The 25555-nt window shown below is 40.2% G+C and overlaps 1 protein-coding gene across 5 annotated transcripts in view; it reads left to right on the top strand.

The window, feature by feature from the left end:
* Nucleotides 1-25089, top strand: part of DDX50 (DExD-box helicase 50) — a 43428-nt gene extending 18339 nt beyond the window's left edge. For 3 of the 5 annotated variants that reach the window (XM_002756298.7, XM_078345757.1, XM_078345756.1), the window contains 7 exons: nt 10754-10915; nt 11450-11569; nt 12637-12710; nt 13227-13386; nt 17630-17764; nt 19976-20020; nt 24588-25089. In XM_002756298.7, coding sequence (XP_002756344.1) covers nt 10754-10915; nt 11450-11569; nt 12637-12710; nt 13227-13386; nt 17630-17764; nt 19976-20020; nt 24588-24866 — 975 coding nt within the window. In that variant the 3' untranslated portion in view covers nt 24867-25089. The remainder of the gene's footprint in view (nt 1-10753; nt 10916-11449; nt 11570-12636; nt 12711-13226; nt 13387-17629; nt 17765-19975; nt 20021-24587) is intronic. The other 2 variants (XM_035268198.3, XM_078345758.1) reach the window with 1 other exon arrangement.
* Nucleotides 25090-25555: the final 466 nt, after the last annotated feature.

Here is a 25555-nt window from a genome sequence, read left to right as displayed (position 1 = left end):
GAGAACTTCATAAGTCCAGGAGTTAGAGGTTACAGTGAACTATGATCGTGACACTGTACTCCATCCTGGGTGACAGAGTATGACTCTCTCTTTCTTTTTTGAGATGGAGTCTCTATTGCCCAGGCTGGAGTGCAGTGGTGCAATTTCAGCTCACTGCAACCTCCACTTCCTGGGTTCAAGCAATTCTCTTGCCTCAGCCTCCTGAGTAGCTGAGACTACAGGTGTGTGCCAACACACCCTGCTAGTTTTTGTATTTTTAGTAGAGATGGTGTTTCACCATATTGGCCAGGCTGGTCTCGAACTCCTGACCTTGTGATCCACCTGCCTCGGCCTCCCAAAGTGCTGGGATTACAGGTATGAGCCACCACACCCGGCGGAGTATGAACTTTTCTCTTAAAAATCTGTGTGTGTGTGTGTGTGTGTGTGTGTGTGTGTGTGTAATTTAAAAAACTTTTATATATTATTTATATATTTGATATGTATAATATACTTTAAATTTTTTTTTTCTGAGATGGGGTCTCTGGCGGGAATGCAGTGGCATGATCTTGGCTCACTGCAACCATCACCTCCAGGTTCAAGTGATCCTCTCAGCCTTGAAGTACCTGAGACCACAGGTGCGTGCTACCATGCCTGGCTAAGTTTTTATTTTTGTAGAGATGAGATCTCTAAGTTGCCCAGGCTGCTTTCAATCCTGATCTCAAGTGATCTGCTTGCCTCTGCCTCCCAAAGTGCTGGGATTATAGATGAGAGCCACTGTGCCCAGCCAATATATGATATATATGTATATTTCATTTTATTTTTTTTTTTTTGAGACACAGTTTCACTCTGTCACCCAGGCTGGAGTGCAGTGGTATGATCTTGGCTCACTGCAGCCTCCTCATCTTAGGTTCAAGCGATTATCATGTCTCAGCCTCTAGAGTAGCTGGGATTACAGGTGTGTACCACTGTACCTGGCTAAGTTTTATATTTTTAGTAGAGATGGGGTTTCGCCATGTTGGCCAGGCTGGTCTCCAGCTGCTGACCTCAAGTGATCCACTTGCCTTGGCTTCCCTAATTGTGGGGATTATAGGTGTGAGCCACTGTACCCAGCCGTAGTTTTATATCTTAATAAGCTTCTTTGAGCTCATTCAAAATGCTGTACTTTTATTTGTTTTGTGGATAAGCATTTCTAGATCACTTTATTTGTGGAGATATCCTGCCTTTTTTTTTTTTTTGAAACAGTCTCGCTCTGTGGCCCAGGCTGGAGTGCAGTGGTGCAATGTCAGCTCACTTCAACCTCTGCCCCCAGGTTCAAGCAGTTCTCCTGTGTCAGCCTCCAGAGTAGCTGGGATTATAGGCAGGCAACACCATGCTCGGCTAATTTTCATATTTTTAGTAGAGATGGGGTTTCACCATGTTGGCCAGGCTGGTCTTGAACTCCTGACCTCAAGTGATCTGCCTGCCTACGCCTCCCAAAGTGCTGGGATTACAGGCATGAGCCACCACACCTGCAATATATATATTTTTTTTTAAGAGACAGGTCCTGTCATGTTGCCAGCATTGGAGTGCCTTGGCTATTCACAGATATGGTAATAGCACACTGCAGCCTCTAACTTCTGGCCTTAAGAGATCCTCTCTCATTAGCCTCATGAGTAACTGGGACTACAGGCATGTGACACTGCATCCAGCTTATTTTGCTTATTCTTTTTCCTTCTTAATTACTTTCTGTGAGATTTGACTGTGATCTTTTCCGTTGCTCAATTTTAGATTTAAGTTAAGCTTTTTGAATTTTAGATGGGAAGGCATTAGTGAGAATACTTCTCTGTTGTCACAGCTCTAGAGCTGCTGCTTCTGTTTTTTTTGTTAGTGTTTAAAAATATAGTCTGTAAATTATATCTGAGTAAAGCTGTTAAAAAAAAAAAGGTCTTCTGAGTTCTAGCTGTGTCTTTCCTCACTTTTCACTGGATCTTTTTTTTCTTTGATCCTGTTATTCTTGGCATCCTTGGTTTAGAGCCTCTGCCCAGCAGTTTCTCCTCAGCATGGGGCTTTGTCCTAGAAAGTGACCATTGGCTGTTAGTTTTGAAAGTTATATAGGGCCCAGCTTGCTCCAGTCCCTGCAGACCTTAACTTGGGCTCCTCACAATCACCCTCAAGTATATAAAACTCCTCCCAGTTTCAGCTGCTGTTGTCAACAATTTGTTTGAGAATATGCTTTCCAGGGAGCTTTTCATTATGCTTTCAAGATGGCAGACCTGAAAGATGGGGTCCCTGAATCACCTGTTCTTAGGAATAGCAAATTCCCCCACATAGATAAAAGATTTATCCTTCTCTGCTTATGTTTTGGAACTCATGAGACCACCTTGTCACTTATTTGTTATATGTGTTGTGTGTGAATTTTTAGTTTTGTTATCCTAGTTGATGTGTGTTATGTGGGAACTAGAGATTCAAAGTCACTGTCTTCCTCAGTGTCATTTTAACTAATTGTATAGCATTAGCCTTGATGTTTAAATGTCCAGTATATGCTAGGCATGCATATAATTTTAGCATTTTGGGAGGCTAATGTTGGTGGATCACTGGAGGCCAGGAGTTCGAGACCAGCCTGGGCAGCCTAATGAGACACAATCTTTACAAGAAAGTTAAAAATTAGCCAGGGCTGGCCGCAGTGGCTTACGCCTGTAATCCTAGCATTTTGGGAGGCCAAGGCAGGTAGATTGCCTGAACTCAGGAGTTCAAGACCACCTTTTTCAACATGGTGAAACCCAGTCTCCGTTAAAGTACAAAAAAATTATCCAGGCATGGTGGTGCACACCTGTAGTCCCAGCTTGGCAGGCTGAGTCACAAGAATCAATTTAACCTAGGAGGCAGAGGTTACAGTAAGCCGAGATCACTCTACTGCACTCCAGCCTAGGGAACAGAGCGAGACTCACTCTCCAAAAAAAAAAAAAAAATTAGCCAGGTGTGGTGGCATGTTCCTGTATTCTTGTCTAACTGGGAGGCTGAGGCAAAAGGATTGCTTAAGCCGAGGAGTTCAAGGTTGCAGTGAGCTATGATCATAGTTCCAGGTATGATCACCCAGGCTGGAATGACACTGCATTCCAGCCTGGGTGAAAAAGCTATCTCTTAAAAAAATAAAAAAAGTGTTGTATAAACATATAGATGCTAAATAGTGAAAGAGTGGTAGAGGGTAACCGAGTTACCTTTCTTTTCGTTGCTTTAAAATACTCAGTAGCAGTTGTCTTGCAGAAGCTATTTTTTTTATCTTGAAGAAATCGCCTTGCTACAGAGGCTGGGGGAGAATTCCTCTTTCAGTGGACAATAAACTGTTTCTAAAAAAAAAGAAAAAGTCTGTTTCTGTGGTTTGGAGAATGGAATTTATCTTCTGCTGGGTGACTTTGCTATTTAGGTAGAAAGTACTAGTAGTATCTCAGGAGTTATATGGGATTTTATGGATTAACCAGAGAACCTGAATAGTTTCTTTTTTTTAAATTTTTAAATTCTAATTTAGTTTTTTTCCCTTAAAGTCAAGTTTTACTCGGTTTCCTCTGAAAAAAAAATGCCTTCTAAACTCTCAACAGCTGGGTTTAGTGGTACACCTGTAATCACAGCTACTCAAGAGGTTGAAGCGGGAGGATGGATTGAGCCCCAACCAACACAGCAAGAACCTTCTCTCTGAATGAATGAATAATTAGACAGTCTCTCTCTCTCTCTCTCTCTCTCTCTCTCTCTCTCTCTCTCTCTCTCTCTCTCTCTCTCCTCTCTCTTTTGGAGAAAAAAATTATTTAAAGTTGGAGATCTGGAAATCTGGTATCATGAATGTAGTATGTTCCTCTTAGGACAAATATCAAGTAAAGAAAAAATCCTGTGTTCTCTCTTTCTTTTTTTTTTTTTTGAGACAGGTCTTACTCTGTCACCCAGGCTGAAGTGCACTGGTGTGATCACAGCTCACTGCAGCCTCAATCGCCCAGGCTCAAGTGGTTCTCCCATATCAGCTTCCCAAGTAGCTGGGACTACAGGTGTGTGCCACCACACCTGGCTAATTTTTTATATTTTTGTAGAGATACGATCTCCTTGTTACCCAGGCTAGTCTAGAACTCTTAGCCTCAAGCAGCCCTCCCACCTCGGCCTCCCAAAGTACTGGGATTACCAAAAACCTGTGTTGCAATTGAAAAATCCACTATGAAAAACCGTTCAACTTATTTAAAATATATTTGTTCATAACTTTTTTTCAAAAATTAGATGTTTATTCTCTTGAAATATTTTCTTAACTTGGATTATATGATAACCACACAGGGTTTTTTTGCTTCTTTGGCTAAACTTTCCCAGTTTCTACTGAGGTCTTTTTATATTCTTGTCTGTACTTTAAATATTGGCATTCCTCACAAATCTAATTCTTTACATGTTTTTCATGGAGGAAAAAAGAATAGTGATTAATAGCACAGACTTGGGAGTCAGATTGGGGTTTAAATCTCAGTTGTGGTACTTAGCATAATTTTGTACCTACCTACATATGTACACATACATGTACATATATTGTCCTGCTTTTAAGAAGTGGTATTTCAAGCATCTGCTTTTGGTGAAGAAAAAGTAAATTTAAAAAAAACAAGTATAAGCCAGGTGTGGTGGCTCATGCCTTGTTATCCCAGCACTTTGGGAAGCCAGGGCAGGAATGTTGCTTGAGCCTAGGAATTTGAGACCAGCCTGGGCATTTCATTTATATAGTAGATAAATTTTTAAAGGGAGAAATATGCATGAATTAAACATTTTAAAATGTATTATAAAAATTGTATTTATTAAGCTTCCTATTTAAAGGGATACTTTTGAGCCGGGCACGTGGTTCAGGCCTGCAATTCCAGCTACTCAGGAGACTGAGGTGGGAGGATCTCTTAGCCCAGGATTTTGAGGTTGTAATGAGCTATGATTTTGCCATTTTACTGTAGCTTGGGCAACAGAGCAAGATTCTCTCTCTTAAAAATAAATGAATAGGTCAGGCCTGGTGGCTCACGCCTATAACCCCAGCAATTTGGGAGGCCAGGGCGGGTGGATCACAGGGTCAGGGGTGTGAGACCAGCCTGGCTAGCATGGAGGAACCCCATCTCTACTGAAAATATTAAAAAAAAAAAAAAAATTAGCTGGGTGGTGGCATATGCCTGCAATCCCAGCTACTAGGCAGGCTGAGGCAGGAGAATCACTTGAACCTTGAAGGCAGAGGTTATGGTGAGCTGAGATTCTGCCATTGCACATCAGCCTGGGCAACAAGAGCGAAACTCCGTCACAAAAAATAAATAAATAAAATAAATAATAAGCTTGGTTCGGTGGCTCATGCCTATAATCCCAGCACTTAGGGAGGCCGAGGTGGGCAGATCACAAGGTCAGGAGATGGAGACCATCCCGGCTAACACAGTGAAACCCCGTCTCTACTAAAAATACAAAAAATTAGCCAGGCATGGTGGCATGCACCTGTAGTCCCAGCTACTGAGGCAGGAGAATTGCTTGATCCCAGGAGGCGGAGGTTGCAGTGAGCCGAGAGTGTACCACTGCACTCCAGCCTGGGCGACAGTGAGACTCGGTCTCAAAAAAAAAAAAAATAATAATAAAAGGATATTTTTGAAATTAAAAGAATTTCTCTGGGAAGCCAAGACAGGTAAATTGCTTGAGGCCTGGCATTCAAAAGCAGCCTGGGCAACATAGCGAGAGTCTGTCTCTACAAAAAATTTAAAAATTGCCTGGGTGTGGTGGGACACACCTGTGGTCCAAGCTTCTGAGGAGGCTGAAGAGGGAAGCATTTCTTGAGCCCAGCAGGTTGAGGCTGTAGTAAGCAATGATCATGCCATTGCACTCAACCCTGGGTGACAGAGTGAGACCCTATCTCCAAAATAAACGAAAAATAAAATTTAAAAGGTGGTATTAAAAATTACTTTTTTTTTTTTTTTTTACCATTTTAAGATTTAGATGGGCCAGACATGGTGGTTCACATCTGTAATCCCAGCACTTTGGGAGGCCAAGGCAGGAGGCTCACTTCAACTCAGGAGTTTAAAACCAGCCTGGACAACACAGTGAGACCTCGTCTCTATTTTATTTTTTAAAAAATTGTTTATTTAGGCCAAGTGTAGTGGCTCACACCTGTAATCCCAGCACTTTGTGGGGCTGAGGCGGGCGGATCACGAGGTCAGGAATTCAAGAGCAGCCTGGCCAACATAATGAAACCCCATCTCTACTAAAAATACAAAAATTACCTTGGCATGGTGGTGTGCGCCTGTAATCCCAGCTACTCAGGAGGCTGAGGCAGGAGAATTGCTTGAACAGAGACCCAGGAGGCAGAGTTTGCAGTGAGCTGAGATCATGCCACTGTACTCCAGCCTGGGCTATGGAATGAGACTCTGTCTCAAAAAAAAATTGTTTATTTAAAACACTTTGTATAGCAATTTTCTTTTCTTGAAGCAAGCAGTCAATTAGTATAGGAATGTAGAAGTACAGATATGTATAAATAGATCTAATAAACTCCTATGGCTTGAGTTATCTAGTATGTGCTAATGATACGCAAATCTTTATCTCACTGGGATCTGCCTCAAGAATACTAGACCTACTGGCTACAGACACACCAACCCATTATGTTCCTAAACCTAAATTACTTTCTACACTCTAAATAATACTTTCTACATTCTAAATAATACGTCTACCCATTGTTTAAACCAGAAATTTATGTATCACTTTTGAATTTATTCCTCACTCTTGGCCATCTGGTAAACTACATAGTATTTTTGGATTCTATCTCCTATGGTTTAAAGTGGCTCATTTATTTCTTTTTTCTTTTCTTTTTTTTGAGACAGAGTCTCATTGTGTCGCCCAGGCTGGAGTGCAGTGGTGCGATCTCGGCTCACTACAACCTCTGCCCCGCTGGGTTCAAGTGATTCTCCTGCCTCAGCCTACCAAGTAGCTGGAATTACAGGTGCCTGCCACCATGCCCAGCTATTTTTTGTATTTTTAGTAGAGACGGGGTTTCACCATATTGTCCAGGCTTGTCTTGAACTCCTAACCTCAGGTGATTCACCTGCCTTGGCCTCCAAAAATGTTGGGATTACAGGCATGAGCCAGTGTGCTTAGCCTCCATTTATTTCTTACATCATTTATTTCTTTTTGCAGTTGCAGAGGCTAAAAATCTGAGAATCATGTATAATATTATCTCCTTCCTTTATACATCATTTCTACTCTCTTAACTATGTCCTTGCAATTTCATCAGCTAATAGTTATTGAATTCAGTTATGGTCTAACCCTTACTTACCTTTCCAGCCTCATCTTATCATAATTCCCTCTCATTGTTTTCCTTTTTTGCACATGCTCCAGACATGCCATGGTTTTTTTTGCGAGGGGGAATGCAATGGAGGGGGAAACGGGGTCTCACTCTGTCTCCCAGGCTGGAGTACAGTGGCATGATGGCTTATTGCAACCTCAACTGCTTGGGCCCAAATTATCCTCCCATCTCAGCCTCCCAAGTAGCTGGGATGACAAGTGTGTGCCCCTATGCCTGGCTAATTTTTTATTTTTTATAGAGATGGGCTATCCTTGCGTAACCCAGGCTAGTCTTGAACACCTGGGCTCCAGCAGTCCTTCTGCTTTGGCCTCGCAAAGTGCTGGGATTACAGGCATGAGCCACCATGCTGGTCCGCTCTTGAATTTGTAGTCTACCTTGCCTAGCAACTTCTACTCATCCTTCAGATCTCAGTCCAAAACATCACTTTTTAGAGAATCCTTTCTTGCCCCAGGCTAGGTCAAGTTGTCCTCTTATAACGCTCGTTGCCTGTTAAACTCATTCATCATCTATTACATTCATTGTCTAAATTTATTTGCATGCCTAAGTATTTGAATAATGTCCATCTTTCTGACCAGTATATAAAGACTGAGGACAGAAGTAGTCTTATTTTTGTTCACCTTTTTATGCCTAGTGCCCAACTTGTTTTAGGTCATTATGTGTTTGTGGAGCAAATAGATGATCATTGCCACCATATTAGTGACCTCTTATTTCTTTTTTTAGAAACAGGTCTTCCTCTGTCATCCAGGCTGCTGGGTGGGTGGCAGAGCATATACAAAATATATAAAAATATATATATTTTTAATATACTTTTTTGAGATGGAGTTTTACTTTGTCACCCAGGCTGGAGTACAGTGGTGCAATCTCAGCTCACTGTAACCTCTGCCTCCTGGTTTCCAGTGATTCTCCTGCCTCAGCCTCCCAAGTAGCTGGGATTACAGGTGCCCATCACCACACACGGCTACTTTTTTTGTTTTTAGTAGAGTCAGGGTTTCACCATGTTGGCCAGGCTGGTCTTGAACTCCTGACCTCAGGTGATCACCTATGTTGGCCTCCCAAAGTTCTAGGATTACAGGAGTGAGCCACTGGGCCCGGCTGTATAATTTAAATGTGTTCATATTTTTCTGCTTGTAATCATTCAATTGTTTCATATTGTCCTCAGGATAAAGTTCATATTCTATTCCAATCTCATCTATCACTCCCTATCTTCTCACCTCCCCACTCCCTTTTCACTATGTTTCAGCAATGCTCAAATATTTGTAGGTTCCACTCCCCACTCTATATATGAGATTTCTTCTACCACGAACTCCCTAGCCTTCTGCTCCTTTTTTTACCTACTAGTTCCCTATGATGTCAGGTCTCAGCTTCAGTGCTGCCTTCCTCTTGAACAAAATTGAGTTGGATTTTCCTCTTAAATATTCCTGTAACCCTCTGAACCTATACCTGTGATAGCATACATCATACTGGATTGAAAAAGCCTGTCAGCTGGTTGCCCCAGAGCCATTTCTTTATTAATGTTCTAGAACCAGGTATAATCCAGGCAGATAGCAAATGCTCACTGAATTCATTCATGTGTGCATTAAGCAATTTAGATACCAAGGCTGAGATACTGTTGGTTTTAAATTATTGTTAAAAACTTTATTTTTGAGGTAGAGTCTTGCTCTGCTGGCCAGGCTGGAGTGCAGTGGAGTGATTTCAGCTCACTGCAACCTTCTTCTCTCAGGTTCAAGTGATTCTCCTGCCTCAGTCTCTCAAGTAGCTGGGATTACAGGCATGCACCACCATACCTGGCTAATCTTTGCATTTTTAGGAGAGACAAGGTTTCACCATGTTGGCCATGCTGGTCTTGAACTCCTGACTTCCAAGTGATCCACCCACCTCAACCTCCCAAAATTCTGGGATTACAGGCATGAGCCACTATGCCCGGCCTGATCATTGTTAATGAACTTTTTGACTTTAATATAGTGATCAAGAATACTAAGAAGTGTATTTTGGAAGGAATACTGGGAAGGAAAGATAATATTAGGAAGGAAATTTGCAACCCAGATGAAGATGAACCCAATATAAATAGATTCATCGTCACTAAAAATTAGATATGTAAATTAAAACATCATTGGGAAATTATTTTTGCCTATTAAATTCACAAAGATTACAATGATTTATAATATACAAGGTGAGTGGGATGTGATGAAATAAATACTCATAGAGTATTGAAGAATAAAAGGTACCCGACTTTTTTTATAATATAGTTTCTATTAAAGTGCTATGTGTTCATAATTTTGACCCAGAATTCAACTTCTAGATATGTATCCTGCTGAAATACACAGATACTGAGGCATCCAGAGATATAAGTACAAAGTTGTTCATTGCAGCATCGTTTCTAAAGGTGAAAATTTGAAAACAGCCTAAATGTTCATCAGTAGGATTTTGCTAAAATAGATGCTGCTGCATCCATATGAATACATTATATACAGTTTTTAAAAATTAAGTAGTATTTTACTTATAAATATGGATAGCTAAGATACAGGAAATTTATAAAGTAGATTACAAAACCCTATCTACATAATTTGATCCCATTTTATAAATAAATACATAAAGTCATAATATACGCTAGTGTAATGTGAGTAGTGTGAGTGTGTGTGTATGTGTATATTTAAAAAAAGTGGCCAGATGTGGTGGCACACACCTGTAATCCCAGCACTCAGGGAGGCCGAGGCCGGGGCTCACCTGAGGTCCGGAGTTCAAGACAAGCCTGGTCAACATGGCGAAACACTGTTTCTACTAAAAATACAAAAATTAGCTGGTCATGGTGGTGGATGCATGTAATCCCAGCTACTCGGGAGGCTGAGGCAGGAGAATTGCTTGAACCTGAGAGGTGGAGGGTGTAGTGAGCTGAGATTGCGCCATTGCACTCCAGCCTGGGCAATAAGAATGAAACTCTGCCTCAAAAAAACAAAACCAAAAAAAAAGTCTGGGATCAGTGTGGTGGCTCATGACTGTAATCCTAGCACTTTGGGAGGCCAAGGTGGGCAGATCACCTGAGGTCAGGAGTTTGAGACTAGCCTGACTAACATGGAGAAACCCCATCTCTCCTAAAAATACAAAATTAGCTGGGCGTGGTAGGCACATGCCTGTAATCCCAGATACTTGGGATGCTGAGGCAGGATAATTGCCTGAACCCAGGAGGCAGAGGTTGTGGTGAGCCAAGATCGAGCCATTGTACTCCAGCCTGGGCAACAAGAGTGAAACTCCATCTCAAAAAAAAATCTGACAGAATTTTACCACACTCTTAGCAGTAAATTATTTCCAAGTGGCTAGTATTAGGGAAGCTTTTACATTTTATGTTAAATATTTTCAGAAAGTAAGATTTAAAAACATGCAAAAGGAGCACAGACCTAGATGGTGTTGCAGTGCTATCAGTTGCAAGTATGAGCTGTACACTTAATTTTCTCCCTCTTTCTCAAATAGAATGCCCAGTGTTTACATGGGGACATTGCACAGTCACAAAGAGAAATTACACTAAAAGGCTTCAGAGAAGGTAGTTTTAAAGTTTTGGTGGCAACCAATGTGGCTGCCCGTGGTTTGGACATTCCTGAAGTTGACCTGGTTATTCAAAGTTCTCCTCCTCAGGTAGGAAATGGGATTTGATTTGGGGAAGATAAGAACAATTTTATAAATTCCCATTTAATTTACAATTTATTGCTTGGGATGTGAAAAATATGTCATCTCTTCTTGCTCTTAGCCATTTTTTGTTAGTGTGGTATTAAATTGATCAGATTCTGATACCTTTGCAGATGATTAATTTTATTGTTTGGATTTGAAGCATGGAGCAACAAAATCAGGCAGAGAATTATAAAAAGTTGACATTTAAAGAAACCTGGGATAAAGTAGATTATATTATTATTATTATTATTTTAAATTTCCTTCTTATAGGGAACTGATTTTTATTTTTTTAAAAAGATGAAGTAGATTAAAAGGTTTTAAATCTTACTGCCTTTACCTCAAAATCCACACATATAAATTGTTTGGAATGTTGAAAAGAGCAATAGGATTGAAAAAAATTTATTATTATTATTATTATTATTATTAACATTATTATTTAGATTCTGGAATGACTGGAACTTGCCAGTTTTTTTAAAAAGTATTACCTCTTACAATCTTTAGGATGTTGAGTCCTATATCCATCGCTCTGGACGCACAGGTAGAGCTGGACGGACAGGGATTTGTATATGTTTTTATCAACCAAGAGAAAGAGGTCAACTAAGATACGTGGAGCAAAAAGCAGTAAGTAGAGTTAAATTATTTCAGGCTTATTGTCTAAATGGTGCCTTAGAAGAGAGCTCCTTTTATATTTATTCTCACAAGTAGGTCTTTATAACTTTTCTCATTTTAAGCTGCATTTGGATGTGAAGCCTGCAGAGATCTAAATTTATATTAGCTTCAAGACTTCAGTACAGCTTTTATTGTGAAGACAGTAGAGCTGACTTTCTCATCTTTTCCTTGAATTTCTCTTGTCATACTAAAATCAGAAGTGCATTGTGATTTCAGTACTTCTTAGTCCAGCATTGTAAATGGGTGGCTATAAGATTGTTTTGGTATAATAGTTAACATTCTTTTAAGTAATGATACAATGGACAGTTTCTAAAGAAACTACATTTTCTGTGGTCTGGATTTTTTGTGGTATTTCACATTTTTCCTATTTTTATATGTGTCTTTATATGCTATTTCATATACTTTGTAAAATGAGATAGTGTAATAAGGAGGAAAAAAGCTGATAGATTTAAACATCTTTTTTTTTTTTTTTTTTTTTTTAATCAAACTTGTTTTGCAAGTGAAGTTCCATGATTGCAACTAAGGGGCATTTCAAAAAATTATTTTTCTGAAATTTGTAATTGATTTATTAGAAAAAACAGATCTTGGCTGGGTGCAGTGGCTGACGCCTGTAATCCCAGCACTTTGGGAGGCTGAGGCAGGCGGATACTTGAGGTCAGGAGTTTGAATCTAGCCTGCCCAACATGGTGAAACCCTGTCTCTACTAAAAATACAAAAACTAGCTGGGCATGGTGGCAGGCACCTGTAATCCCAGTTACTAGGGTGGCTGAGGCAGGAGAATTGCTTGAGCCCAGGAGGTGGAGGTTGCAGTGAGCCAGGATTGCTTCATTGCACTCCAGCCTGGGTGACAGAGTAAGAATCTGTCTCAAAAAAAATGGATAAAACAGATCTTTTAATCTGCTAGCGCTATGAAATCTTTAAGTCTAAGAAATAGAAATTCAATAGACTATTAATATATTAATTTAGGAATTAATTTTAAAGACTTCCATTTTTGTTTAATGTAACTCTTTCATTTTCAGGGAATTACTTTTAAACGTGTAGGTGTTCCTTCTACAATGGATTTAGTTAAATCTAAAAGCATGGATGCCATCAGGTATGCTTTCTGAACTTTCTGATAATTGTTTCTTTTGTATTAGGCTATTCATCTATAAGCTCTCCTAGTCAAATAGCAGAATCACCAGTTTTACCAGCAGACATTTAGTTATATTAAAATATAAAAATGTTTTAGCTGGGCACTGTGGTGCATGCCTGTAATTCCAGCACTTTGGAAGGCTGAGGTGGGCAGATTGCTTGAGTTTAGGAGTTTGAGACTAGCTTGGCTAACATGGTGAAACCTTGTCTGTAAAAAAAATACAAAGATTAGCCAGGCGTGGTGGTGCATGCACCTGTAGTTCCAGCTACTTGGAAGGCTGAGGCGGGAGGATCGCTTGAGTCCGGGAGGTTGAGGCTGCAGTGAGCCAAGATTGTGCCAGTGCACTCCAGACTGGGTCACAGAGCAAGGCTCTGTCTCAAAAAGAAAGGAAAAGAAAAAGTTACTTTCTTTTTCCCATTTATCTTCCTTTATTTTTTTCCCTGCATCCTGACCAAGAATACCGTTTTTAAACCATAGGTCTCTGGCTTCCGTTTCTTATGCTGCTGTTGATTTTTTCCGACCGTCAGCTCAGAGACTGATAGAAGAGAAAGGGGCAGTGGATGCATTGGCTGCAGCCTTAGCCCACATTTCTGGTGCATCAAGCTTTGAACCACGATCTTTGATCACCTCTGATAAGGTAGAAATCTGTGAGAAAGTTGTCCGTGCGTGGGAAAAGGTTAACGTTGAACCATAGTAAATATTGCATAGTGAATTACCTGTGTTTCTTGTGCAAAAAAACCTATTCTGGTATATGAGAAACTGGTCTCCCTATTCTCCTCTACTCCCTAATAAATCATTTTTTAACAATCACCTCTTCCAAAGATTTTTCAAACCCACAGAAAAACTGAAAGAATAAGGCAGTAACCACATACCATCCACCTAGATTCAGCTGTCAAAATTGTGTCCATTATTTGCTTTATATCCTTTTTTAGCTCTTAATTTCTAATTAAAAAAAAAAATTTGATGTGTACTGCTGGGCACGGTGGCTCAAACCTGTAATCTCAGGACTTTGGGAGGCCAAGGCAGGTGGATCATTTGAGGTCAGGAGTTCAAGACCAGCCTGGCCAACATGGCGAATCCCCGACTCTACTAAAATTACAAAAATAAGCCAGGTGTGGTGGCTCATGCCTGTAATCCCAGCTACTCGGGAGGCTGAGGCAGGAGAATTGCTTGGACCTGGGAGGTGGAGTTTGCAGTGAGCCGAGATCGTGCCATTGCACTACATCCTGGGCAACAGCGAAATTCCATCTCAAAAAAAAAAAAAAAAGACATGTAATAACCATACATATTTATAAGGAACATAGTGATGTTTCAATACATACCATGTATAGGGATCAGATCAGGATCATTAGCATATTCATTGTCTTAAAACATTTATCATTTCTTTGTTTTAGAAGCCGTTAATATCTTCTTTCTTGCTTTATAACTTAATGTTTTTTGTTTGAGACAGAGTTTGTGATCGCCCAGGCTGGAGTGCAGTGGTGTGATCTTGGGTCACTGCCACCTCTGCCTCTAGGATTCGAGCAATTCTCCTGTCTTAGCCTCCTGAGTACCTGGGACGATAGGCACATGCCACCACACCTAGCTAGTTATTGTATTTTTGGTAGAGATGGGGTTTCACCTTATTGGTCAGGCTGGTCTCAAACTCCTGACCTCAGGTATTCCTCCCTCCTCAGCTCCCAAAGTGCTGGGATTACAGGTGTAAGCCACCTTGCCTGGCCTGTATTTTTTTTTTCTAAACCATTTGAAAGTCAGTTGAAACACTGTGATATCATCCCTAAATATTTCAGCATGCATCCTCTGAGAATAAGGATATTCCCCTACGTAATCACAATACAATAATCTCATCTGTTAAAATTAATGATAGTTCTGTATCATCATCTAATATTTGGTTCATATCTGTATTTTTCTCATTATCCCGAAAATGTCTGTCTGTCTGTCTTTCGGGTATTTGGAGAGAAATATAGGAAATGCTTACTTTGTACACACCTTTGTTAACTGAAACTTGTATACCAGAACTTATGTTTCATTTTGTAAGTTTCCATGGAATCCTGCAAAGTAAAAAATAGCCTCTGCAAAATTAACACAGTAGCATGCAAAGTAAGAAATGCCTGTGTGTGTGGAGGGTTTGTGTAAGTGTAACATCATCTGAACTGGCCTGCTTCCAGGTTAGTATCACATGTCAAAATATACCACACCAGAACCATTGGTGCAGGTAGCTCAGTGATTTTTTTACTTACTCAAGTATAAGTGAGGGGAGTTTCTTGGTGAAGAGAATTTTTAAAAAGAGCTCTGTTATGTCTGAGTGGAGAGAGAGAATGAGCCAGCTTCGTCCTGGAGACATCTATAAGACTAGAGCCTGCTGGCAGGATTTTCAAATAATAACAGAACAGACTAATTTTGGACAGCACATCCCTGTGATGGGGAGGAGGGACCAAAAAGGCAGGGCAGGTTAACTTGGAGGTGACTTATTTGCAGAAATAAATGCAGCTGGAGTATCTGATGTTTTCTGCCTGATATGTGTTAATAGTTTAGCTGAATCTCGTTTTGCTGCAAGTGACTTATTTGACTCCATTCTGTTTATCCATATGTATACATAAACCTATTTGTGTGTATCTTTTTAAAAATTCAGGATCTAGTTAAGTTTTCTATGTTACATTTGGTATTATGTCTCTTTAGTCTCTTTTAGTCTGAAACTATTTTCTCATTTTAAATTTTTTTCTGATTGATTTGGTGAAGAGTCTAGGTCAGTTGTTTGGTAGAATATCTCAGTGGCTGGATTTGTCTGAACTTCTATTCAAGCATCATTTAACTTTTACCTTTATCCTCTTTTAAACTGGAAGTAATGCCAAAGCTTGATTTTTATATTTAGGTTAAATGTTTTTGGCAAGAGTACTTTATAGCTAATATGTACCTCATACTGCATCATGTCAACAGGCATAAAATGTTAGTATAAGTATTAGTAATGCTTAGTTTGAGCATTTAAGACGGAAACTGCCATATTATAAAGGTATCTTTTACTCTCTGTAATTAGAAACTTGTGGGGTTACTAATAGCACTGAGCAAATATCCCTAATAACCCACCAAACGCTTCTTAAGACATTATTTAAAACATATTTCTTTAGAAAATATTGAGATTTAGAGCTAAGAAGTACCTAAGAAGTCATTTAGTCTCAACCCTTATCCAATAAAGAATCCCTCTTCAGCAAATGGGTCATTTAATCTCTGATTAAACATATTAGAAACAGGGTGTTAGTGGCTTGAAATTTCTTTCATGGGTTAAATGAAAACCCAAAGTCTTTATCATGAATATCCTAGGCTTTTCCTCTTGCTGCCTCCTTGACATCATCTCTTATCCGTATCCCGCTCCCTTTGCTTATTTCAGCCAACCTAACCTATTTGGTTTTCCCCAGACATTAACTTAACTATTGCACAGGGCCTTAGCACCTACTTTCATTGTCGTGAATGTTCTCCTCTAATAACCATGTTGCTTCCTCCTTTATTTCATTCTGGCCTCTGCTCAAATATCATGCCAGAGAGGTCTTTCCTGATCGCTCTAAAATAGCATACTCCTCCCTGTCCTCTTTATTCCCTAAGCCCTGCTTTATTCCTGTTTGTGATGCTTATTACTATATGACATTCCATATATTTGCTTATTTGTTTACTGTGTATCCCCCACCTCCCCACATACAGGCATATGTACATGCACATGCACTAGAATCTACTTTCCATGAAAGAAAGCACTACTTATTGCTGAATCTCTAGCACCTAGTACAGTCTGTGTCACATACATAGCGAGCACTTAATAAATACTTGTTTGATGAATGTATCCCCATATCTTCTTAATGTTGATTCTTTTGCTATTAGTGAAGTGTTACAGAACAAGTAAATTTTTGCTTCTGCAACAGTCCTTCAAAAGTTTAAAGAAATTAGTCAGGCATGGTGGCTCATGCCTGTAATCCTAGCACTTTGGGAGGCTGGGGCAGGCAGATCACTTGAGTCCAGAAATTCAAGACCAACCTGGGCAACCCTGTCTCTACTAAAAATGCAAAAATTAGCCTGGCATGGTGGCGCACACCTGTAGTTCTAGATGCTCATGGGGCTGAGGTGAGAGAATTATTCGAGTCCAGGAAGTTGAAGGTGCCACTCTGGGTCACAGAGCAAGACTCTGTCTCAAAAAAAAAAAAAAAAAAAGGTTAAAGAAATTTGTGTTGTATTTTTTTTTTCCTTTTATTTTTTTTTTTCTGAGACAAGGTCTGGTTCTGTTACCCAGCTGGAATGCAGTGGCATGATCTCAGCTCACTGCAACCTCTGCCTCCTGGGCTCAAGCAATTCTCTCACCATAGCCTCTTGAGTAGCTGGGACTATAGGCACGTGGTGATGCCCGGCTAGTTTTTGTTTTTTTATTTTTTTGTAGAGATGGTGTTTCGCTATGTTGCCCAGGCTGGTCTTGAACTCCTGAGCTCAAGTGACCCATACGCCTTGGTTTCCCAAAGTGCTAGGATTATAGGTATGAGCCACTGAGCCCAGCCACAGCTTTCATTCCAAGCTGACTTTGACTCCTTCAGCATTTCCTTAATTCTTCACTACCTTGTTGTCTTTCTTGGCTCTGGTTTGCTTAATTCCTAATTCTCTCTTAAAGCATAATGGTTAGAATTAAATATAGTTTTATAGCAATACATAGAATAGTACTTTCAATTATCTATAAACACTATTCTTCTAATAATGTAGTTTCAAAAAAGTTTTTTAGCTGCTGCAGTGTTATACTTTTGGCTCATAAGAAATGCACAATTAAGTCTTGAAGGACTATAGAGTTAGAATTTCGTTGTACTGCTGCTGCTGATGTATTTCCAAACATAATGTGATTTTTATTCCTTAAGGGATTTGTGACCATGACTCTGGAAAGCCTAGAGGAAATACAGGATGTCAGCTGTGCTTGGAAAGAACTTAACAGAAAGCTGAGTAGTAATGCAGTGTCTCAGATTACCAGAATGTGCCTCCTGAAAGGAAATATGGTAGGCTTTTCTAGACAATTAAATAGCTTTTAAATTAACTACCCCAAATGTTTATAAACACTATCAAATTTTGTTCTTTCTCTTTTTGAAGGCTAATGGCATGAATAATACTGCTTTCTCTGTGTAGTTTGTTTCCAGTTATTAATTTGGGGCATTATTTACATAACCCATTCCTCCAGAGCTGTAAGTCATTCTGTTCAGTTTCACTATCTAATACCCAAGTTATCTAAGTTTCTGCCACATAGCGTATGTGGTTGTATACATGTGTTTATTCTCTTTATTTTTTACATTTTATTTATTTACTACTTTATGGGATGGTGTCTTTTTACCCAGGCTCAAGTGATCCTCCTGCCTTGGACTCCCGAAGTGCTCAAATTATAGGAGTGAGCCACTGCACCTGCCCTTTTTGTATTATTATTATTATCATCATTATTATTTTTGAAATGGAGTCTCACAGTGTCGCCCAAGCTGGAGTACAATGGTGCAATCTTGGCTCATTACAACTTCCGCCTTCCAGGTTCAAGTGATTCTCCTGCTTCAGCCTCCTGAGTATCTGGGATTACAGGCACGTGCCACCATGCCTGGCTAATTTTTTGTATTTTTAGTAGAGATGGGGTTTCACTATGTTGGCCAGGCTGGTCTCAAACTCCTGACCTCGTGATCCACCCGCCTCGGCCTCCCAAAGTGCTGGGATTACAGGCATGAGCCACTGCATCCAGCCTATTGTTATTATTTTGAAATGGAGTTTCACTCTTGTCACCCAGGCTGGAGTACAGTGTCACGATCTCGGTTCACTGCAACCTCTTGCTTGCCAGGTTCAAACAGTTCTCCTGCCTCAGTCTACTGAGTAGCTGAGATTACAGGTGCTTGCCACCTTTTTTTTTTTTTGAAGTAGGGGAATAGGGTTTCACCATGTTGGCCAGGCTGGTCTTGAACTCCTAGCCTCAGGTGATCCTCCCGCCTCGGCCTCCCAGAGTGCTTGGATTACAGGCATGAGCCACTGCACCCAGCCCGTATTATTATATTTTGGTAAAGACAGGATTTTGCCATGTTACCCAGGCTGGTCTTGAACTCCTGAGCTCAAGGGATTCACCTGCCTCAGTCTCCCAAAGTGCTAGCGTGTGTTCATTCTCTAAGACTAAGTAACTTATTATTGTAGTAAACAGCTCTATAATTTTGAGAACATGCAGTTTGGCTTTTAAGTGGCCTGCTCTTGGTTGTTAATGAGTTAATGATATGAATTAAATAAATATTTTAATACATTTATATTGCAAAATTAAAACTGTAATCTTGTGACTGATTTCATCTAATGGTTTTGAAAAACAACATTATGTTATTAACTTTACTGCATAGGTTCATTCTAGCTTGGAATTTATTAACTAGATTGTATATTGCAAATAATCATCTCTCTCAAAGTTTAGTATTAACTTTAAAAAAAGATGTGCGGCAAGTATGAGACAAATACACACTTTCAAGAAAGAAAAAATGTAGAGGGGAGGGAAAAAATAGCAAGATCCATAGGCCAAACTAGTTGCTGTACTTGAGTATTAAATTAATTTTCAGCTTATTGACAACCAAGGCCATAGAGGAAACATCTTGGGTTATATCATTCTTATTATTTAATAAACATGGCAGTTTTTTTTTTTTTTGAAATAGGGTCTTGCCTTGTCACCCAGGCTGGCATGACCTCAGCTCACTGCCATCTCCACCATCAACCATCAAGTGATCCTCCCACTTCAACCTCCTAAGTAGCTGGGACTATAGTCATGTACCACCACACTTGGCTGAATTTTGCTTTTTTTTTTTCTAATAGAGACAGGGTTTCTCCATGTTGCCCAGGCTGGTCTTGGTCAAATTCCTGGACTCAAAACAATCTGTCTGCATTGGCCTCCCAAAGTGCTGGGATTATAGGCATGAGCTACCTTGCCTGGCCTGCTGCAGCTCTTTGTAAATGAAACTTTGTCATTAAATTTTAAAATAAATTTATTGGAGAGATCATTTTACAAGGGATGTGGAACAACATATACTGTCTACACAAACTCTTCTAGAGAATACTCTAGATTCTTAGTAGTAGTTGTAAATTCTTATGAGATACAATGTTTACTTTTTAAATTTAGAAAATACATTAAGCAGCCACTGTATCATGCATTATTAGTAAAACCAAAAAAACACATATGTGTCTAATTTAAAATGTTTTTATTTTGCTTTTAGGGTGTTTGCTTTGATGTTCCTACAACTGAGTCAGAAAGGTTACAGGTATTTTAAAAATTTTATCTCTTAAATATTTGAGTACATTCTGTAAATTTAGATTGGGATATTTTGGAAAACATAGTCACAGTGTCAGTATCATGCCTAAGTCAATGAAGAATTCCTTAATATAAAATATCCAGTCTGTCTCAAAATTAAAATCAATTAATTGGTTGAGACGGCATCTTGCTCTGTTGCCGTCTAGAGTGTTGTAAGCTAGAGTGCAGTGGCATAATCTTGGCTTGCTGCAACCTTCGCCTCCCAGGTTCAAGCTATTCCCCTGCCTCAGCCTCCTGAGTAGCTGTGACTATAGGCACACGCTACCACTCCTGGTTAATTTTATGTGTTTTTAGTAGAGATGGGGTTTCACCATGTTGGCCAGGATGGTATTGATCTCCTGACCTTGTGATCTGTCCACCTCGGCCTTCCAAAGTGCTGGGATTACAGGCATGAGCCACTACGTCTGGCCTTTAAAATTAAATTTATTTTTATTATTTTTTTTTTCTTTTTATTTATTTATTTATTTATTTAGAGAATAAGGTCTTGCTGTATTGCCCAGGCAGGTCTTGAACTCCCACCTTTGCCTCCCTAAGAGCTGGGATTACAGGCGTGAGCCACAGTACCCAGCCAGAATTAAATTTATTTTTAGAGATGGACACTCTCTCAGGCTGGAGTGCAGTGACACAATCATAGCTCATTGCAACCTTGAATTCTTGGGCTCAAGTGATCCTCCCACCTCAACCTCCCAAGTAGCTAGGGCTACAAGGCATGTGCCACTATGCCTGGCTGATTTTTTTTAAAATGTTGTAGGGAGACTCTGTAGCACAGGATGGTCTTGAACTCCTGGCCTCAAATGATCCTCCCACTTTGACCTCCCAAAGTGTTGAGAATATCAGTGTGAGCCACCATAGCTGGCCAAAATTTTTTTTTTTTAGATGGAGTCTTGCTCTGTTGCCCAGGCTGGAGTGCAGTGGTGCGATCTTGGCTCACTATAACCTCCGCCTCCCGGGTTCAAGCGATTCTCCTGCCTCAGCCTCCTGCATAGCTTTAACTATAGGCCAGGAGTGTCATTTGAGGCCAGGAGTGTCACCATGCCTGGCTAACTTTTTGTATTTTTTTAGTAAAGACAGGGTTTCAGTATGTTAGCCAGGATGGTCTTGATCTCCTGACCTTGTGATCTGCCTGTCTTGGCCTCCCAAAGTTCTGGGATTACAGGCATGAGCCACCGTGCCCAGCCAAAAAATTTTTTATTATAAATCATTTCAATTTTTTTATTTTTTTTTTTTGAGACGGAGTCTTGCTCTATCCCCAGGCTGGAGTGCAGTGGCGCAATTTCAGCTCACTGCAACTTCTGCCTCCTGGGTTCAAGTGATTCTTCCACCTCAGCCTCCTGAGTAGCTGGGACCACAGGCACGTGCCACCATGCCCGGCTATTTTTTATATTTTTAGTAGAGATGGGGTTTCACCATGTTGGCCAGGATGGTCTCGATCTCTTGACCTTGTGATCTGCCCACCTCGGCCTCCTAAAGTGCTGGAATTACAGGCTTGAGCCACCGCGCCCAGCCTCAAGTACTTTTTAGATGATAGACTTGTATAATGAATCCCCATGTACCCAACACTTAGTTTCAACAATTATCAATTCATAGCCAGTTTTGTTTCATTTCTGTGTCCATCTACTTAGCTAGTTTCCTGTGTTCTTTTGAAATAAAGTCTAGGTATTTTAGCATTTCAACCATAAATATTTTCATATTTCTAAATATTAACGACTTTAAAAAAGACATTATCATAATACCATAATTAAACTCTCCTAAAATAATAATTCCTTAGTATCATCTAATTTTGTTTAAACTTTTCCATTTTTTCCCCTAAATTTTTAAAATATAAAGTCCATAAAGCTCATACATTGGAATTTGATGTTTACCTTTCTTTTAATCTATAGATTCTTCCTCCTCCCTCCCTCTCTTTTAAAAAAAATTCTTGTATTTTATCTGTTGAAAAAAGAAGTTGTCTACTGGATTCCCATAATAAAGAATTTGTCTATTATATCTTTACATACTTATATACATGCTTTGAAACAAGAAAGAGTATTCTGCTTTTGAAGTCTTTTTAAAAATTCAGAATATATTAAAGACACTTTTTTGGGTCAGTAACAGTTCTTTTTTTCTTTTCTTTTTAATATTTTTAAATAGAGATGAGGTCTTGCTATGTTGCCCAGGCTGATCTTAAACTCTTGGCCTCAAGTGATCCTCCCACTTCAGCCTCCCAAAGTACTGGGTTCATAGGTATGAGCCATTGCATCCAGCCCCAGTTACTTATTTATTTTTTGAGATGGCATTTTGCTCTTGTTGCCCAAGCTGGAGTGCAATGATGTGATCTCAGCCCACATCAACTTCCACTTCCTGGGTTCAAGTGATTCTCTTGCCTCAGCCTCCCAAGTAGTGGGGATTACAGGCATGTACCACCATGCCTGGCTAATTTTGTATTTTTTAGTAGGGATGGGGTTTTACCGTGTTGGTCAGGCTGGTCTCAAACTCCTAGCCTCAGGTGATCCCCCAGCCTTGGCCTCCCAAAGTGCTGGGATTACAGGTGTGAGCCATCAAACCCGGCCCAGTTACTTATTTTTTACCTGGCTCCCTGCCTTAGAGCCCTTGTTTTTGGTTTTTTTTTTTTAGTTCAATGGGTGACTCTGTCTCCCAAGTGTTCCAGTTGCCTGTTGAAAAGGCGCCAGGATCTGTGTGGTTTCCTGTGTAGTATACCCACTGTGCCAGCTGTAACTGTGCTGAGATTCGGTTGCTTTATTGCCCGGGAATCTCCTGGCCTGGCTCCCTGTTTCAGTCCCCCTTTTTATCAGTTAAATGGACGACTCTGTCTCCTAGGAGCTCCAATCGCCAGGTAAAATGGCGCCCAGACCCGTGTATTTTGTGCAGAGAACCACAGCACTGGCCAAAACAGCCGTGCTGGGGACCCGTGGGGCTCCTCCGCCTGGGAATCTCCTGGTCTGTGGGCAATAAAAATCTGTCTGGAAATGCAGCATCCACTCACCCTCCACGCTTTCGCTGGGAGCTGCAATCCTGAGCTGCTCCTAATCGGCCATCTTGGATCCGTCACCCCAGTTACTTATTTTTAATGACTCCCTGGCATTTGGCCATTTGGGTGGCTGGTTTTCTTAACCAATCTCCCGTTTTCTGAAATTAAATTATTTCTATTGTTAGTTCTTCGCTAAGCATTGGCATAGCAAATTCTTTATGCATTGCCATATTTATCTCTTTAAGATGAGTTTTTAAATGAGATTGCTTGGCCAAAAGGTTTATGCATTTTTTTGACTTTGTTATATATTGCCAAACCCCCACTAGTGGTATGTTCATTTGTCTTTTCCCAAAAAGTACTGGTATTGGAAAGAAAGATAACCTGAGCAACAGGGTATCTTTTTATTTTTATTTTTTGAGATGGAGTTTTGCTCTCATTACCCAGGCTGGAGTGCAATGGTGCAATCTCGGCTCATCGCAACCTCTGTGCCTCCTGGGTTCAGGCAATTCTCCTGCCTCAGCCTCCTGAGTAGCTGGGATTACAGGCACGTGCCACCATACCCAGCCAATTTTTTGTATTTTTTAGTAGAGATGGGGTTTCACCATGTTGACCAGGATGGTCTCGATCTCTTGACCTCGTGATCCACCTGCCTCAGCCTCCCAAAGTGCTGGGATTACAGGCTTGAGCCACCGCGCCCGGCTGCAACAGGGTATCTTAATAACAACATTTTTTTCTTGAGACAGTCTCATTCTGTCACCCAGACTGGAGTGCAGTGACATGATATCAGCTCACTGCAACCTCCACCTTTCAGGCTCAAGCAATTCTCCTTCCTTAGCCTACCAAGTAGTTGGGATTATAGGCGCCCACTACCATGTCCAGTTAATTTTTGTATTTCTAGTAGAGCTGGAGTTTCACCACGTTGGCCAGGCAGGTCTCGAACTCCTGACCTCAAGTGATCTGCCCACCTTGGCCTCCCAAAGTGCTGAGATTATAAGCGTGAGCCATTGTGTCTAGCCAATAACAACTTTCCTTGGCCACTCATGATCACAATAAGGAATAGTTAGTGTAGCAAGATATAAAATAGTGATGCTCTTATGGGTTACTGATTTGTATATCTTCATTTATTTAGTCAATACCAAAGTGTTTCCAGTGGCCACATTTTTTAGTCCTTGGCTGGTGTTGACTTATGTTCAGTCTCCATCATGGGCTTTTTTACTTTTTGCTTGTCAGTGTACCTGCTGAAAACAATGCACTCTACTTATTTTATTTTTATTTTTTACTTATTTTTTTGCACTCTACTTATTAATAGTGTATCTGCTTTGTCCTGAGATACCAAATAGTACTGTTTTAGAATGTATAAACTGGGTATGAATTTATGATCTCGAAAATTGAACGTATTTTCGCTTATTTTTTGGTTTCCATTTTTGTTCCACTTTAACAGATAGATGACCTTTAGCTAATAGATATGAAAAAAGTGTCTACTGTACCTGTGTGTTTGCTTATGGTTTCTATTTTGCATATATATTAATCCTGTAAATTCCCCTAACAGGCAGAGTGGCATGATTCCGACTGGATACTTTCAGTGCCAGCCAAATTACCTGAAATTGAAGAATATTATGATGGAAACACATCTTCTAATTCCAGACAGAGGAGTGGCTGGTCAAGTGGCCGGTCGGGCCGGTCAGGCCGGTCAGGTGGTCGATCTGGCGGCCGATCAGGTAGACAGAGTCGACAAGGGAGTCGATCAGGAAGTCGACAAGATGGTAGAAGACGAAGTGGGAATAGAAATCGATCAAGAAGTGGGGGCCACAAACGGAGTTTTGACTGAGTATTTGATAGTTAATCTACCAGTGTGAGCTTGCCTATTTCTGCCTAATCATGTATATTATCCACCAAAAATTAGGTCATCATAGTTGAGGTATGTGTCTGCTATTTGCAAAGAAGTTGGTCGTATTTTTTTAAAAAGTATTTCACAAGAATGGTTGTAAACAAATCTACTTATCCAGTTATACCTTTGAATAAAAAAAACCTCCTTTTATTGTCTCTTTTTACTTATGTGTTAAGAATTTTCTCAATGTAATCTTAGAAATTTTTTTAAAAACTTGGCAGTCAGGCCAGGTGTGGTTGTAATCCCAGCACTTTGGGAGGCTGCAGTGGGCGGATCACTAGAGGTTGGGAGTTTGAAACCAGCCTGGCCAACGTGGTGAAACCCCAGCTCTACTAAAATACAAAAATTAGCCTGATGTGGTGGCACACGCCTATAATCCCAGCTACTCAGGAGGTTGAGGCAGAATTGCTTGAACCTAGGAGGTGGAGGTTTCAGGGAGCCGAGATCATGCCACTGTACTCAAGCCTGTGCGATGGAGTGAAACTCTGTCTCAAAACAAATAAACAAAACAAAACTTGGCAGTCAAGCTGATCTTACATAAGATTACTTGCATTTTACAAAATGTAATGTATTTGTATTCAGATTGTTAATTCTATAGGTTATGTGATAAAAATAAATTCCCTTCTACA

The sequence above is a fragment of the Callithrix jacchus genome, chromosome 12 (assembly GCF_049354715.1).
Source record: "Callithrix jacchus isolate 240 chromosome 12, calJac240_pri, whole genome shotgun sequence".
NCBI classification, from domain to species: Eukaryota; Metazoa; Chordata; class Mammalia; order Primates; family Cebidae; genus Callithrix; species Callithrix jacchus.
This window is presented reverse-complemented; position numbering and strand designations above follow the sequence as displayed.